Here is a 17641-nt window from a genome sequence, read left to right on the forward strand (position 1 = left end):
TTTAGCCTCCACTCCCAGACCCCGTTTGCACCTTATTATCATAGTTCCATCCCTAAGCAACAATTCTTTCTTCCTCTCTTAGTAAATGAGGGCCCCAGACCTACCCCCATTTGCCCCCATTTTTTTTCAACCTATGCGTATGTCCTAAGGTAAAAGAAAAATCTGAATCCACGCGATTGTCACAGACAGGCAGCTGATAATCCCTGTCCCATTTTCCTTGGTCACAAGTTATGTGATGTATTCCTAACTGCTTAAGCTTTGCAGCACACAGAAAAACAAAATTGCACTATATATTGTCTAGTTTGTATAACAGATGTCATGCAAAATGTCTATCATGCCTTCCAGAATGTGACCTGCCATTCATGTATTTGTGACTATGTTAAGTGGAATGGAGTATTGGGAGCAGTCCCTTTAATGATTTTGATGAGACCAATAAATAGGTCAAAGAACAATAAAACGTTTACAATTTGTCTTTAAACTGGGTTAATTTAATCAAGCTTAGTCTTCAGTATAGAGTTTTAGTTGCAAAATGCTATGCCCAGTAAATGATAAAATGATATTGTCATTCACGATGCAAAAGTAATAATTAAAGTTTACAGATTTGCAAATGAATATGGAATTAAAATTCACATTTTAACTCATCTGAGCCCAAGAACATTTAGATTTCTCACAAAAATGCTTTGAAATTTAACAAAAGAACAATAATAGTAATAACAGGATGACATAATAAGCTTGGCCAATCATCACAAAAGTACAAGTAATTGTATATCATACAGGCTTTTTTCAATATGTAGTGAGAGGTACAAAGCACCCAATCAGCAATTCTCAACATTCATTAATGTCTAATTCTCTATGGATCATCCTTGTATCTTAACAACTCAGACATCTGGTTATGTGGGGACATACTGTAAATCTCAAAGGAAAGAACAAACTGCCACCTAGTGGATAGAGCCTTAATATTAGTAACAAATAACTATTCTTATTCCCTATAAGACAGAATAAAATGAATAATAATAATTTGCAGATAAATTATATTAGATGTTATTCAAAACAGTGCTGAATTTACTTTTATGAACAATTCTGATTGAAACAATATCAGAAGTTACTCGTATAATTGTATTAATAGTTTGAATTCCAGGAATGATAATGAGTCTGCATTTCACAGAAGTAATTTTTTTTCCTGAAATCTAATAAACTGTAAGAAGTAATAAAACTCACAGAATGGGAGCAATTCCTTTACACAGGCGTATTGTTGATTGCTGTACAGGGGAGAACTATATGCACGCCGAAAACCTGGGGGCTGTAAAACAAATGAGTAAACATAAGAAATAGATTACTCATAAAAGAACATGTCTTAAACAGAATTTGTCATGGGGCAAAGTTCCTGTGTGAGAAGCCTTAGTTAGCAGCTGCCTTTCTCTGACTCCCAGACCTAATACTACTTATAAGGTAGCGATGCTGAACCTATTTACCATTACTGTTAATGATGTCACCACCCCACACACTGCTATGTAGCCCAAAGGATAGCAGCTTCAATCTATAGATTCTCACATGGTTATATTCATTTTGACAGGTTCCTTATAATAACTGTATATCCTTCCCCTATCTAAAAGAAAAGAGTTGCCAGGAATGAAAGGAAATAGAGAAAATCACAATGACTCAAAGTGATTCTGTCACATGCTGTGGTAGATTATAGTGGTGTAGAACAGTACCAAATTGTAGAAATTTTTCTTTTTATATATCCGTGCTTATGTTGGGCAGTAATCATCAGTTGAAAGACAGTAGTTTGGAGGTATTTTTCAAATTTCCATTCTCATAGCAGAGGGTTCTCTCCTTGGCTGGAGATCATGTACTCTATGGAGTTCACATGTCCTATGGGATCCATGAAGTAGGGTTTCCCCTTTACTTACTGGCCTAAAGCCACCCACACACAGAATTATGTTGGTCTGGTTTACAGGCAGCTTTTCTGTATGGACTGTGACTTGTGATAGAGAATGCATTTTGATCTTTCTTGGCATTTTGTGAGTTTATTGGTCTGTAAAATGTCCTAAAGTGACTGGCACCCAATTTCCTCCACCCAAAAAAGAGTCAAGGATTCCACCTTGGGGTGAAATGGCACACCAAGCCACATGGGAATCCTTAACTGCTTTAAGGGGGTACAAAAGTGCTAAATTTTTGGTTCCATGCAACGTGAGGCCTAGTGAGATTTGTGCTGTGCTTACAACCCTTCACAGCTTGCTGCAAATGCTGAGAATCTAATTATGGCAACTTGGGAATGCATGCCATGATTGTCTAGAAAAGCCTCCTAGACTCTTATAATACCATCATGTCATACAACGTAGGGAAGAATGCTTTTGTTAGTGGAGAGTTTGACCGCTGGTGTTTGTCACTTTCACAGAGTGGTAAGAGAGTGAAAAACAGACTCCATAAGATCAGCAGTGTGGTCTTTCGCAGGAAGAGCCGGGCACCTGCATGTCTGGAGGGCTACCTGACTGGAAAGGAAGCTGGGAAAAGCGGCTACTCAATTGTGCAAACCAATCCGGCAAGCACAGTGAGAAGAGAAAAATGCATGCGTTGAGCAATATGACCAATTTGTCATCGCTAACAGCCACTGTATCCCCTTATCTGAAGTTGTTAGAAGTGAAAGCACATGCGACCACTGAGAGCACCTGTCCTGCAATTGCTAAGCACAAGCCAGGACACACTCAGGCTTCAAATGGCCATGGTCAAGACCTGCAGCACTGCATACCAAAGTCATAACCGAAGAGTCATCCTGCTGCTAGCTTTACAAGGGACTGGTGAGCAAAATGGGGTAACTATTGCTTAAAATAGCGCAGAGGGTACTGTTGTAAAGTTACTGTCCCTGAGGGGGATTTGGGCAGACAGGATGGAAGATAAGGATGATTGGGTGGATGGAGAGGTCCCTTCCACTGCTCTCAGACTGAGCCCACAAAGGTGCAACTGTTAGTTCTTGAAAATACTGGACTTTTTTCCAACTAGAAAAAAATTGTTTTGCTGGAGTATGTTCCTGTTGCTGCATAAGGAAAAGGACACTGTTCATGTTGGCAAAAGCATGTTTCTGTGACATTAGGATGTTCGCATAGAGTCCCTATGGGTGTTGAGAGGAGCATCATAGTTGAGGTTTGTTCCCGTGCCAGCTGTGTTACCTGCCCTGAAGTTGTTGCTTTGCTGGCTTGTTGTTGGGTTGCCTGTCAAAGAGTTCCTGGACTGACAATATTTACAACTGAGTTTGAGTTTGACCTGTGTTGGGACCTTTATGATCTATTGTGTGTTTACGGTAATTAGATATTAGTTGGGGTATGTTTTTCTCAGGAGTAACCTTCATGGGCAAGTCGGTAACTACTACTGAAAATGCTTTTACAAAACCTAAAACTGCTGCTTAAAAGGACTCATTGTAAAGTGTTATCATTTTTGCACCTACTGTAGGTAGGGATTAAATGACAGGGATGGACTTTTATGACAGAAACATGTACTTGAAAATCTATGCTCTGGAGTGTCATTTTTGTGAGAATGAGACTTCAGCCTTTGTTGCTGCCTTGCTTTGTTTTTTTTCTCTTGCAGGTGGAGTGCCTGAGAATATTATTGCAATTAAGGAGCAATTGTAGTGTATTTTGTATTTTGATGTGTGCCTCTACTATTCATTTAGCCAGTGGTAGGAAGTACTGAAATATCATCCATATGCTTCAAAGAGTATATGTCACTGTTAGTTCTTTGGGCCTAGTGACATTTGTTTGTAATTTATTGTAAAATGTAATTGCCATCTTGTACTTTTATGTTTTGTGTGGAATTCCATCTGCAAATGTAATTACTGCTTGTCCTTTCCCTAGTAAACCTATTCCTTTTGATTTTAACATAAGATACCCAGTTCTAGGGTGTGGGAGTGTTTTCCACATTTTTCAGACTTCAGGAGAGAATTCTACTTCGCTGAGGTATGTGTGTAGGGATCCTGCCCTAAGCAATGGAGTCCCTAGTCTAAACTGAGTGCTGCTAGGCTGTAGTCAATCTCTAATAGATAGTTCTGCTTTCTTTAGGCTTTCCCTAAGCTGTGTTATTGTTTGCCTCTGCCTGCTGCTGGGGAGTGTACCTGGCAATAGTGTAAAAAGATCTAATAACCTGAGTCATGAATATTTATGTCTCTCTGGTGAAATGCTAGATTTATTGCCAGTGGTGCATGCTGAGGAAAGCTTTAAATAGGGGGACTTTGGAAAATGCTCCTGCCCCCCAGGTTCTATCTGGTGAAGAAGTGTGTGCTGCTGTGTTTTGTGTCCTCCCAGGCCTCCTGCTTGGGGAGAGAGTGTAGTGCCAAGCAGGGGTGGACTGACAACTCATGGGCCCCCGGGCAATAGGGGATCATGGGGCCCCTGTGTCTTTGCCCAAACTCAAAAACGCCTATGAAAAAGGTTTCAGGGGCATCTCATGGGGCCCCCTACTGACCCCCGGCCCTCGGGCAGTGCTCGAGTTTCCAAATGGTCAGTCCGCCCCTGGTGCCAAGAATGGCCCAGGTCTGGAGTCTGAAGCTTCCTGGAACTGTGCAGAATGCAGATATGCTTTTCTATGAGTTGCTGCATTTGGTCATGTGATCTGGTTGCACAAAATTGCAGAATCATATGACTGCAGAAGTCTTCTTCGCATGCTCTGCTTTTGTAAATAGTAGCAGTGAATTATTTTAGACCTGATAAGACAAGTTGAGTACCAAGTTGAGAAGCTAGCTACGTGCTACAGATGTAGTTTTCCCCATATACAATATTCAGCTGATTTATACAGTAGGAAAGCTGGTCTGTATGTTTAACATGGAACACAAGCATGCATTTTAGCTTGGTGCTTCAAACACAAAATGCTAAAGAAATCAATGTTTGGTTGGAAAGCATCCCAGCTGGCACTTCTACAGTTAGACACTGTTCACATTGCTTATAGATGCTTAGAATAAAGACTTTTTTTTTTAAACAATATCATGAAAGTTAATTTCTTATGTGAAGTTGATTTTTATAACTTCATGTGTATTAACTAAAAACAAGTCTGAATTACAGAGTTTAAAATAAATCCCAATATACAGAGTAACTTACTATCTTGCCGAAACATTTCTGGAATTCCACATATGACTGACAGTGATGGTGAATGTTAGTTTTGCAGTTCTTGCATCGTAATCCAAACTTGTTGTTTACTAGAAATAAAATGGAATAAAACAAGTGGATTATCACTTTTATGTCTGTATGAGATAACCTAGTACTAATGGTTTTTGATTGTCAATGTAAGTAATTGTAAATGCAACCTTTTTTTCTTTTAACAATAATCAGGTTTATACTTACCTGCTCTGTGCAATTTCATTGCACAGAGCGGCCCCAAACGTCCTCTTCTTGGCTCCCCAGCCGGAGCTTCTGGCTCCTATTTTCTAGCGAGTGCCCCCATGGGAAGCGGCTTTCCTATGGGGGAACTCTTGCAGGCTTGCTGCCTTTCCAGGCTTGCAGGCTTGCTTTGATTGACAGCAGCAGGAGACCAGGAAATGAGGGGAGAGAGCAGCTGCAGATGGGCACAGTACTGGATCAAGTGAGGGCTCAGGTAAGTATAAGGCGGCGGGGGGGGGGGGGGTGAGAGGGAATTTTACATTTGAAACATTCTTTACTTTAACGCAAGAAATGCATTAAGATAAGAAAAGTTTAGGCTTTATAACCACTGTATACCTCAACAGCCCTGCTGTGAAGATGTGCTATCAGTTGAGTAGTTGGGCTCAACCTGATTCTGGGAGAGCAGTCAAGACTTGTTCTACATAGGTGCATAGGGAAAAGCGTTTCCCAAACAAAGATAGTTTCATGTGGGACCATGCAGCTTTATCAAAAGGGCTTTTATTAGAAAAAATGAGCAAATATGCATTGCATAAGTGTACACTACTGAATGACAATCATCCTACTTTTACATTCCATACATGGATTCTTGCCCCATATGTTCCCAAGTTCCACCTTTAGCCTTTCTCGCTCCCTTCTCCTAAGTATGTATGTTGGAGGTTGTATGAGCAGCTGCTAAGGTGACGAGACAACGTTGTCGTTTTAGTTTGGTGAAGTTTTGGTGGTGGTGTGCTCAGCTTCTGCGTGTATACTTGTGCAATGCACATTTGTTTTGTTTTTTCTTTGATAAAGCTGCATGGTCCCACATTAAACGATCTTTGTTTGGGAACGCTTTTCCCTAGGTATCGAGTATGAGTTTCGGTGACCACAACCATTAACTTTTAATTATGTTTTTCATGGGTGAGTCAGCGATCATATGGTAGTTGATATTAATGCTGGGCGACTTTGAATTTAATCCCTTCTATATCGACTGTTCATGCCCCTGGTTAACCTTTTTAGTTCTTGTATTTTAAGACTTGTTTTACCACTATTTGTCTTCTAGTCCCTCCACCATTCCGGACTGCTCAGATGGAGTTCTCTTTTGAAGAAAACATTTTTTTCCTGACATTGGGTGAATGTTATACTTTATACCTGCCACCACATGCTGGACCATTCTAAATGAGCAAAGCTCCAGTGTTTCCTGGTATTAAAGGACCTTGGCCATCATCTCCTACATCAAACACATTTTTATAGACCAGTAGGGCAGCCTTTATAGTGATAAGACAATATGAGTTTTGAGACAGGGTGGGAAGCAGCAAGCAAGCTTTAATATTGTCCAACAGTGTCAGAGCTTTGTCTGTTTAGAACAATTTATCATTCAGGCATAGTAGAGAGCAATAAAAGTTGATACAAGTATGTGAATGCACCCCTAAAGATTGTATTCCTGAAAGCAGCTTTGTTTATTCAGTAAAAGGATCTTGTTAAAATTCAACTTCAGGTATTTCAGGAAGTCTTTAGGGAAGTATTTTAGTGGCTGACATTGCTGACTTCTCCTTGTGAAATGCTAGTTGCCTGGTCACCATTAGGATACATTGGCTTCAGTATTTCCTAAGGCATAAGCCTCCAACAAGTATACAGACCTTTGACTTTCTAATTTATGTGCTTGTTTCAGGTCAGTGACTGAGAAATTACTAGGGTCAGAGACCTCCATGCAGCTAGAATTCATAGAAAGAAGATCAGTGATGGCAGCCCTATATTTCTTTCTATGCAATTTGTCTGTACAGAAAAATGTACAATTATCAGACTACAGAACAGTATTGCTATAGAACTATAGGACTAGAGGGGCGTGAACACATTAACCGTTATGTGCATAAAACCATTTTTTTCATTTGTTTTATGGGTTCCATTTAGAATGAGGAAGAATCAGATCCCATGTTAGATATTTATGGCAGCCTGTGTCCACGCTGGGGAGATTCACTCTCACTACCTATCCTGGTGACCATGGTGTCCAAGACAGAAAGTGATAAAACATTTTGGTTGAACATACACACTAAGCACTAATGCAACTTTGGATCAATATGATTAATTGGTGGAAAGCTACTAAAGTAAGGCAAGGTAGCTAAAAGTTCAAAAACAATCATAAGCAGCAATATAATACATGTATATTGTCAATAAATGAAAAAAGCTGTACTTCCAGTATGTTTAGTATTGTGAGAATTATCCTATCAATATGCCAGCGCTGCTGCACAAAAAAAGCTTTCATGTGTTCCAAGGAAAGAAAGTTCCTTTTTATCAAGTTTGTTAAACAATAAATAAAAATTCTCTGAATCAAGTTCATCCATATCCTCTATTAAGTATTATTAATGATTGCAATAGAATTCAGATATTGATTTTGACTACTCCACAGATTAACCACACTGACCCTGGTCAAGAGGGTGCTAATATAATTTAGACCACAGTAATCAGACTGCAGAAAAATATTAATATAGCACCATAGGAATAGAGTGGTGTGCACACATTAACACTTGTGTGTGTAAAGCCAATTTTAAGTTTTGGATAGAATGAGGAAGAGTCTGATCCTACGTTAGATATTTATTGTAATCTGTGTTCCAGTTGGGGAGATTAACTCTTGCTGCTGACCCTGGTGACCATTGTGTCCAGTACAAAAAGTGATGGGAAGTCTAAAAGAGTTATCACAGGAACAGGAGGTGAAGTGGCCTGTTTTAAGTACAAATGTCTAAGAGGGATATACCCTTGTTTTGGAGTGATGTCCTACCATGTCTCTGGGACAAAGAGTAGGAAAGAGTAAGAAAAATGTCAACAAGACAAAGAAACTAAAAAAAAAAAATCCCAAGAAGGGTCCTAACACTTCCCAACTCTATCCATTTTTTTAAAGGATTTTGCTTTAAATACACTGTAAAGTTACATACATTGTACAATTTGCCCTCTGTGCACTGCAATACATCTCGAAACACCGAAGCTAAAAATTCTTGATTTGCTTATACTGCAACACATGTTCAAGCTGGCCATGATTATCAGAGATCCATCCTCGGTCAATACATACAAGATCTTAGCAATGTTTAGCAGACATAGCAAGGCTGATTTACTAAAGGAGTTGAGAATTTCAACACAATACATTGTGTGGATACTCATTTTTATTATTATTTAATTATGTGAAAAGTAAGTTACTGTTTACTTTCTTCATCTGTACATGATCCCCCTTTGATTCTATCTCGGACCAAAGAATATACTAAACAAATGCCAAAGATACAAACAAATACTGAAAACGAATTGGTTCATCATAACATATATTATGAAAGTAAATTTCTCAATTAATAAATGCATCCAAAACAAAGCAATAATTTCCAGAGTGCACGTCTATCTTCTGCACTTGGAAACACAGGTTGGAATATACCAATGCAGATCCCACTTGGGAAAAAATAGCCTAGGACAACTCTATACCATATAGTAAAAAACATCTTGGAGGTGTGCTGTTGAATTTTGCTATGATGTACACTGATTTTTAACAGATATGCAACAGACAAATGGATATAAACTACCTGTATAAACTGCTTTTCACGATTCTCTTTACAATTCTGTTAGAAGTAGGAAGTGGGCTTTAGTTTAACTAGGACAGTATGTACTACAATGGCTCAACAGCTAGGTTAGGTAAATAATATAGGCATAATGGCAAATCAGTACAGAGCAGGGAAAGAAGCAAATGGTACAAAGACCTGAATATATAAAATAAATGAAAAATAAAATGCAGAAACATTGACAATGTGAATAGTCAGTATTGACCTTCCTTAGTATTTAGTCTCTCGAGTGTCAGAGAATGCTAAATGCTTAATATATATTAATCCTACTACCTACATTAGACACATAGAGCCTTAAGGTAAGCTATATAATATATTGTTAGTTGGTACACAGGGCTAAGTTAAAATGGATTTTAAAAAACACAAAGTATTTTCGTGGCATACAGAAAACTCCTACTTTTCATTTTCTTCTGATGTTCCAGGGCTATCTGCCATACATCTCTCACCTCATTTCCCCCAATTCAAACATAATGATTGGTTTAGGTGAGATGGAACACCTGACCAAATATTACATCTCCACTAAAATACTTTTTAATGCCTGCTATTGTGTTATGAACCACTGCAATCCATATATTTGTGCGTTTCTAATAATTGTGGGATATTCAGAATATGTGATTAGTAATTATTATTATTATTATTATTATACAGTATTTATAAAGCGCCAATAGTTCGCTCAGCGCTGTACATTACAGAAGGGGACAGAACATGTGACAGAACAATACCAATACAATGCAACATGAGGGGATTGAGGGCCCTGCTCTTTCGAGCTTACAATCTAGGAGGGAGGGGATGGTGGCACAGGAGGAGATAGCTGTGGGGGATGGAGTGGTAGGAAGAGTGGAGGAGGTCGGCAAGTTAGCAGGGGGTGGGGTAGGCTTCCCTGAAGAGATGGGTTTTCAGGGTGCACCTAAAGGAGAGGAGGGTAGGTGATAATCTGATGGGTTGGGGCAGGGAGTTCCAGAGGATGGGTGACACCCTGGAGAAGTCCTGGAGGCGGGCATGGGAGGAGGAGACCAGAGAACTAGAGAGAAGGAGGTCTTGTGAGGAGCGGAGTGTGCGTGCTGGGTGGTACTTGGATATTAGGTCAGTGATGTAGTTCGGGGCAGTGTGGTGGACAGCTTTGTACGTCAGCGTTAGGATTTTGAATTTGATCCGTTGCGCAATTGGAAGCCAGTGGAGGGATTGGCAGAGGGGGGTGGCGAAGACGGAGCGGTTGGAAAGGTGAATGAGTCTGGCAGCAGTATTCAGGATCGACTGAAGCGGGGACAGCCAGTGGCAAGGCAGGCCAGTGAGGAGGGAGTTGCAGTAGTCGAGTCGTGATATGATGAGGGAGTGGATGAGCTGTTTAGTGGTTTCTGGGGTTAGGAATGTGCGTATTTTGGCGATGTTGCGGATGGAGTCTGCACGAGTTTGTTAAAGATTGGACTTGGGGCTGAAAGGATAGGTTGGAGTCCAAAATGACACCAAGTACTCTGGCCTGCAGGGCGGGTTTGATGGTAGCGTTGTTGGATGTGACGGAGAAGTCAATGGGGGGTGGTGTCCGGGCTGGGGGGAAGACAAGAAACTCGGTTTTGGAGAGGTTCAGTTTAAGGAAGTGGAGCGACATCCAGTCTGATATGTCGCTCAGTAGGTGTGTGATTCGGGCTGAGACCAAGGGGGTGAGGTGGGGGGTTGAGAGATAGATTTGTGTGTCGTCGGCATAGAGGTGGTAGAGGTGGTAGAGGTGGTAGTTGAAGCCGTGAGAGTGTATGAGTTGGCCAAGGGAGGAGGTATAGATGGAGAGCCTTGAGGGACCCCAACAGAGAGGGGGAGTGAGGGGGAGGTGGTAGCATTATAGGTAACGCTGAAGGAGCGTTGTGACAGGTAGGATGAGAGCCAGGAGAGAGCAGAATCTCTGAGGCCGAGGGAGTGTAGTTTTTTGAGGAGGAGGGGGTGGTCGACTGTGTCCAAGGCCGCAGAGAGGTCAAGGAATAGGAGCACTGAATAGTGGCCATTAGCTTTGGCGGTTAGCAGGTCGTTGGAGAGTTTGAGTAAGGCGGTTTCGGTGGAGTGTAGGGGACGGAAGCCGGACTGTAGGGGATCGAGGAGGTTGTTATCATTGAGGTGAGAGCATAGGCGGGTGTAGACTAGGCGCTCGAGGAGTTTAGATGTAAATGGGAGCAGGGAGATGGGTCTGACGTTGTTCGGGTCTTTGGGGTCCAGGGAGGGCTTTTTAAGTATGGGGGTGATGTGTGCATGTTTCAGAGGGGAGGGGAAAGTGCCGGAGGAGAGGGAGAGATTGAAGATGTGGTGAGAGAGCGTAGGATGGAGGGGGAGGGAGGTCGTAGGAGTTGTGAGGGGATAGGGTCGAGGGGGCAGGTGGTGAGGCGGGCATCAGAGAGGATCTTGGAGACTTCCTCGATGGTAGTAAGGTCAAAGGTGCGGAGTGTTGGGGGGGCTACACTATGAGGAATGTAGGGTGGGGTGGAAGTGGAGGTCAGAGCAGTGGTGGGGCCGTGGGAGAGGGGTGATGAGGGGGTAGCTGAGTGAGGGTGAAGGGGGTTGGAGAGAGTTTGAGCAGCGACGAAGTCCCTGCGGGTTATGTCGAGAGGGGGAGGGGGGATGAGGGGGTAGCTGTGTGAGAGGGGACGGGTTGAGAGGGCGTGTGAGTTGCGGCAATGTAATTGACACATTAATTTAACTGCAGAGGCAAACTAAGTGAAGTGGGGTTTAAAAAGGTCAACCATCTCTAGCAATGATCTACAGTTCGCACATATGCTGTGCATATGATCATCTGGAAAATGTAAGTTTCTCTAAATCTCAACTGCAAAAGGGCAGACAAACAGACAAGTACTGTTTATGGTCTAATAACTAGGGTGAAGTTTCTAACAAACTGGCATGTGAAATATAGAAACATATTGTTAGTGCTGACCACCCGCTACTTGCTCTGCATTTTCAATAAGATGTCACTTACAAGATTACTGTCTTCTGACGGGGGCAAAACTCACACCTTCTATTTTAGAATTCACCCTTCTGTTGCTATAAATTTCCATATTAACCATTAGCTGTTCAGATCTTCCTGTAGAAAATTAAGCATTGCAGGAACAGGATATGTTTCTTATCAGTGCTTACTTTCAGTCTATTTCTAATTTTTATTAAATAATGTTATTCCTGTACATGCTAGTGTTGTACATACATAATAATTACATACATTTAAATTACAGGCTAACATTACAGCTTTAGTCCCCCAGTCACATCAATGCCAATTTTGAAATAGTGCGACTTACAGTGAAGTCGCATGATTTCAAAATCGGGCGACCTCCTGATTTCATTTGCGATTTGCAAGTCATCTGACACAGATGTCTATGCAAATCGCAACAAAAGTAGTGCATGCACTACTTTAGAAATTGTTGTGGCTCCAACCAAGTTGGGACCGCACTGATATGACTGTTCTAATAGCGGACAATAGGGTGCAACTTGGCATACGATTTGCAAGTCGCATGGCATGCAAATCGCATTCCAAGTTGCACCCGATGTGACTGGGGTGTAACATTACTTCAAGTTGCTGAACTAGGTTTAGGAGTGTGCAAAATCTGCCATTTTAAAGAAATATGGAGCGTCAGCATAGCTGTCACCACAGACTTCCAAAATGTTATCTCTGAAAATAACATAGTATAGGGGGAGCACTATTTAAAAGTCCAATGACTGCTCATGAAATGTATCAACCTACAGTTTTTACGCATGTCCAGAGCCTTCCTCAGAAGACAGTGGACTGACATGTAAGGAGAGCCAACTGTATGACCAATTAATGGAATTTTAGTATAATATGTTGTCCCTCTAAAACTTTATTTAGTTTTATCATTAGTTTCTTAACCTCCCTGGCGGTATTCCCGAGTGTAGCTCGGGGTAAAGTTTCAGTACCACAAGCTGTAACCCCGAGCTACACTCGGGCTTACCATGCGGCGCTGCTCCACGATCCCTCGATCACTTACCTTGTCCTGCACTCCCGCGATGTCCCTCCTGCAGTGTCCCTGTCAATGTTATGCCAGCATCTGTCTTCTGGGTTCCATCCCCTGCGAGCGTCGGGACGTACGGGGGACGGAACGGCGGGAAATTTGAAAATGACAAAAAGTGACATTCACTAAAATCACATAGTATAACATTACTGTATCAAACCATTTCACATACATTTTGTCCCTACTGCTCTGTCCTGTGCCCTGCCTGCATTTTTACTGTTCTTTCTGCCTGGAAACTTAGAAAAGTCCATGGCGTCCAAAAAGCGTCCCTTTAGGTCAAAAGTGGTTTTAGACCAGCTAGAGAACAGTGATAGTAAATCAGAACCACTTGCGAAATTGAGTGATAATGATTTGTGGGGAAACTCGTCATCAGACAGTGAAAACGATTTTGCGACTTTGCTCAGTGATGTGCGAACTTGGCGCTATATTTCAAATTTCAGTGTTTTTGGTTTGATTATATTATTGAATTAAATTTATTATATTATTATTTTTTATGATTATTTATTAAATTATAATTTATGATTTCATGTTTCAAGTTTTATCCTACCCAGGATGTTTACTAGACTCTTTTTCGGACAGATTTCAGTGAGTTATTCCTAAAAATTACAGGCCTACAATAAAAAAAATACATATTTCCATGCAAAAAAATTTACCACTTTGAGCACAGAAATATGGACATAATCAAACCGCTAGGGAGGTTAATGGAATCCTGTACTGCATTTAAACATAGTGTAGCAACAGGTTTCCTTTAATGCTCCCTTCCTTGCAGTACATACTCATTTTCTGTTTCATTTTACCATTACGCCATCTCATCCCATTCCAGGATCAAGGAAAGAAGGCTGAGGCCTCTTTCTCTGCCCCCTTATGACAGTGCTATGCCAACCACCAGTGCTGTCGCATGAGAGGATTGGTTGTGAGTCATTTGCTTCTTCATAATTGGAAAAACTGGGTGTATTCTTCTCTTCCAGTGGCTCAATGAAGCAGTGGGAAAGTGAAGGAAAGTTGAGTGTGTGCTTCTGAAAGGGGGGAATAAGAGCAAACCTGTTGCTTTGACCTAAATGGGCAAAGCAGAGGTTTTCTTTAAAGGCCTGGGTCCAGCTGTCATTAAAAAGAGACCCTGCATCAGAGGTGTGCATTGGTAAAGATTTTCTTTATGTTTGATTATGAGACCATACCATCCAACCTGTTTTCTTCACAGCACCATGGCAACAAAAGGTATTTGCATGTATGGTGTGCAGCAGATACCATTTTGTTCTTTACTGTACCAATGGACCCTTGTTCATTCAATAGGTATACTGCAGGCTGCTTAATTTCAACCCCCCTTGTTAAACAGAAAGCTTTCCCTGTACCTCCACCTCATGACAAGACAACCATATTGCAAATATTACAGCCACCCTAATCGCTGTGTAAACCTGATTGCTAATACATTACATAAATTGCAGCAGATATGACATTTATCACTCAAACAACTGTATGTATGTTCTGTATTTAGGAACAAGACCTAAGATACCAGATTCCTTTGACAAAAACCTTTTTTTATTTAGCAATGGCCTGACAGCTCAAGCCTCAACCAATCTTACTGTATATGCTTGAGTAGTGCTGTACCACTTTGACATTCAGCCTGGTTATAAAACTGGGCAGATGCCCATTTCATCCTTTCTTCTATCTAATGTATCTAGCAGTGGATAGAATATTCCCTCACATATTCAGAAGACTGTGAAGAATGACCTACAGACAATCATTCTGGCGCACACATCACAGAACTTTGGTTTCTTCAAATAATGATCCTTGAATTTGTGGGGTTTGTCATTAACAGGACGGGGTGGCTCTGGAGGAGGTTCATCATTGACTTCTTCTTCTTCATCATCTTCTGAGTCATAAATATAGTAAATAATTGGGCCCGAGTTGGGCAGCTCGCCATTTGGCTGAGTCTCTGGGCTTGGAGACTGGGGCTCATTTTCTTTCTTCTTTTTTTTGAACATTTCCTTCAGCTTCTGAACCTGAAACAGATAGTTACACATTAGAAGAATTATGTCATGAATAGTAATGTTAGCTTTGAAAGATGCTCATAATATAGCTTATAAGACAAAATAAAGTTGGCGGTCAGATAGAGATATATTTGGTCATTGACTATGGAAACTGGATGCAGGACACTAAAGCAGCTTGGCAGTACATGTGAGTACAAGGCAGTATCAAGGTGATACAATGAATTAGATAATCAAGTGTATCCTTGAGCTAGATCAAATGAATTTTACAGTTGAGTCGATTAACTAAAGAATTGGTGGCTGTTTAGCCAGAAAAATGAATAAAGGAATTTTGCTAGCATATAATTGGTTGGCTGAGATGAACACAGCTTTGCCTAATTTACTAACATTAACTTTGCAAAATAAAACATACTTTGGAAAGTGAACAGCTTGGCTTCCTTAGTAAATCAACCACATTTTGGTAATTGAAGATGTCATATAAAATGACTCATAATAAACAAATCTGATTTAAACATCACCCTGTGACTTGCAAATCTTCACAGTCCTGTGATGTCACCTTTCTTTTACACGTGATACTGTGGGGTTGGAAGAAAAAAGGTATGTACCTAGTGTTTATTAGGTACTTAGCTTCCCTATAACTATACAACTATAAAGAATTATGTTGTATTATAGTAGGGACATGTTTTTAATTTCTAATTGTAATAATCAATCAAACTATGATTTGTAATGATTGGTAGTATTGCAGTGCAAGAGAGCAAGACAACCTTCATGCACTCTACTTAGACACTTCACAGATAAAAGATTAAAGATAAAAAAAAAATGAGGACACATTTTGATTATATAATTTAGCTTTACCTGAATTTAATGCATGTACATAAACATGTCAATATTTAAATAAAAAATATTGACAGACTATAGTTTCCCTTTAAATACCCATTCCATCAATTTTCATGGTGAAAAGTTTAGCTAAACATACCTTACACATGCAGAATACTAATATTTTTTAAATTGCTCACACAGCACAAAAATGAAATTTGAATACTTCCAAAGAGGTGTTTTTGAAGACTTGGTATAGGAAGTAAAAGAAATATCAACCCTGCAATTTTGTTTTTATTCCCAGCCTTTCAAACCCATATTTTGCTGTACGATGAAGAAGCCTTTCTAAATACTATTGATGCAATATTTTTTAACAAGTACTGCTACGGAGTTTGACAAATATCAGATAAATACTGTGTTATTACTAAGCATCAGTTTGATTAGCAACACAATTGGTTTAGTTCAGCAATAAATATTGCAAAGGAAGGATGTAGTCATAGGAACCAACTTTGCAGTCACTTTTGTTAATGTATTCATGGTACATGGTGTATATTTAGGGCATTCACTTATAAATAACAACATGCTCACATAAATAACACAATTGATGCTGAATTGAGTTGCTTTGACTAATTTTATTTTCTTTGGGGAAGAGGTTAAATTGTTTCAATTCACTTAATAAATACCAGCTGCAAATGTTTATTTAAAGAATCTAAATTCAAATTCCAGCACATTTTCAGAAGAAAGGATAACACAACTGGTTCCTAACAATTAATTATATTGACAGGCGGGTTCAAAATATTCCATATGGTCAATTAAAAAGCATAAAAACACATTGTACAAGATATCAGGACTGTGGAATGCAGGCAAATATTTACTTGGCTAGGCAGCTGATCACAGACACTGACAGATGCTATGAAAGGCAAAGAATTGTAATATGGAAAATTGTTTAAAAATACTATCATTAACTGTAAAAAAAATGTTCAACCTTAAGAATAACTAATGCAATAGATCCTGGAAATATTAATTAAAAGGTTTTATAACAGTTATCTTAGTGCTTCATAAAAAACAAAAACAAAAAACAACTAAATAAGATAGTTATATTTTGGAGATGACTTTAGAGATTCAATAGTGCTTAGATGCCAAGTAAATGTTCACCCAATTTGAACCAATCCACAGTAAAACTAGAAACAGTACTAACCTAGGAGAAGATGGCAAAATGCACATAAATAAATACATATCTCCAAAATAAACCTTTTGCACATAATTGAGATTGGATGATTGCCTGATTTTACTGCTTCAAATGAGTCACCGTGTATCAAAAAGTACATTGTAATGAGCATGTCCCACAAGCAATCCTGTCGCTGGCAAATTGTCACTAACAGGAATACTCGCTAGCCATTCCAGCAACAAGTTGCTCCCATGTTATCCAGGGAGATTTGGCAGCATTCAGGGCCAGCATAGAAGCCATTCCATAGAGGTAGGTGGAAGCCCCTATCAGGTCATTCTGCTGCTGGCAATGTGTCACCAACAGCATAATGGCTCAGAGTCTGGAATACACAGGGTAGAAGATTTCTATCAGTTCCACATTATGAAAACATTAGCTAGGAGCTGCTGTACTGCAGTCTAAACTTTGTTTTGTTCAGTGGGGCATTATAATCTCTAATTGTTGGTGTCCCCATTGGAGAGATTTCTCTTCAGAGCTGGTTCACATATATGCAGATTGGATGCGGTTTGACTTGCATCCAATCTGCATTACTTGTGAAACAACATTGCTTCCTATGGTGCCTGTTCACAAACATCCAGTGCACTGGCAGTACAGATTCAGTGTGGATTGAAAAAGAGTCATGTCCGATTTCTGAGCAGTGGACACAGGCACAATTTCAGATTTTTTCAGGTATTGATCAAAACAT

The 17641-nt window shown here is 40.1% G+C and overlaps 1 protein-coding gene across 1 annotated transcript in view; it reads right to left on the reverse strand.

Annotated features, from left to right (window-relative positions):
* STAC3 (SH3 and cysteine rich domain 3) overlaps positions 1–17641 on the reverse strand; it is a 132802-nt gene that overhangs the window by 57522 nt on the left and 57639 nt on the right. Inside the window, exons 2-4 of the mRNA XM_089681185.1 lie at positions 14663–14930; positions 5085–5182; positions 1219–1300 (exon numbers count right to left, since the gene is read on the reverse strand). Coding sequence (XP_089537311.1) covers positions 1219–1300; positions 5085–5182; positions 14663–14912 — 430 coding nt within the window. The 5' untranslated portion in view covers positions 14913–14930. The remainder of the gene's footprint in view (positions 1–1218; positions 1301–5084; positions 5183–14662; positions 14931–17641) is intronic.

This window comes from Staurois parvus, unplaced genomic scaffold, assembly GCF_062004578.1.
Source record: "Staurois parvus isolate SC_StPar_1 unplaced genomic scaffold, SC_StPar_1.0 ptg000017l, whole genome shotgun sequence".
In the NCBI taxonomy this organism is placed as follows: Eukaryota; Metazoa; Chordata; class Amphibia; order Anura; family Ranidae; genus Staurois; species Staurois parvus.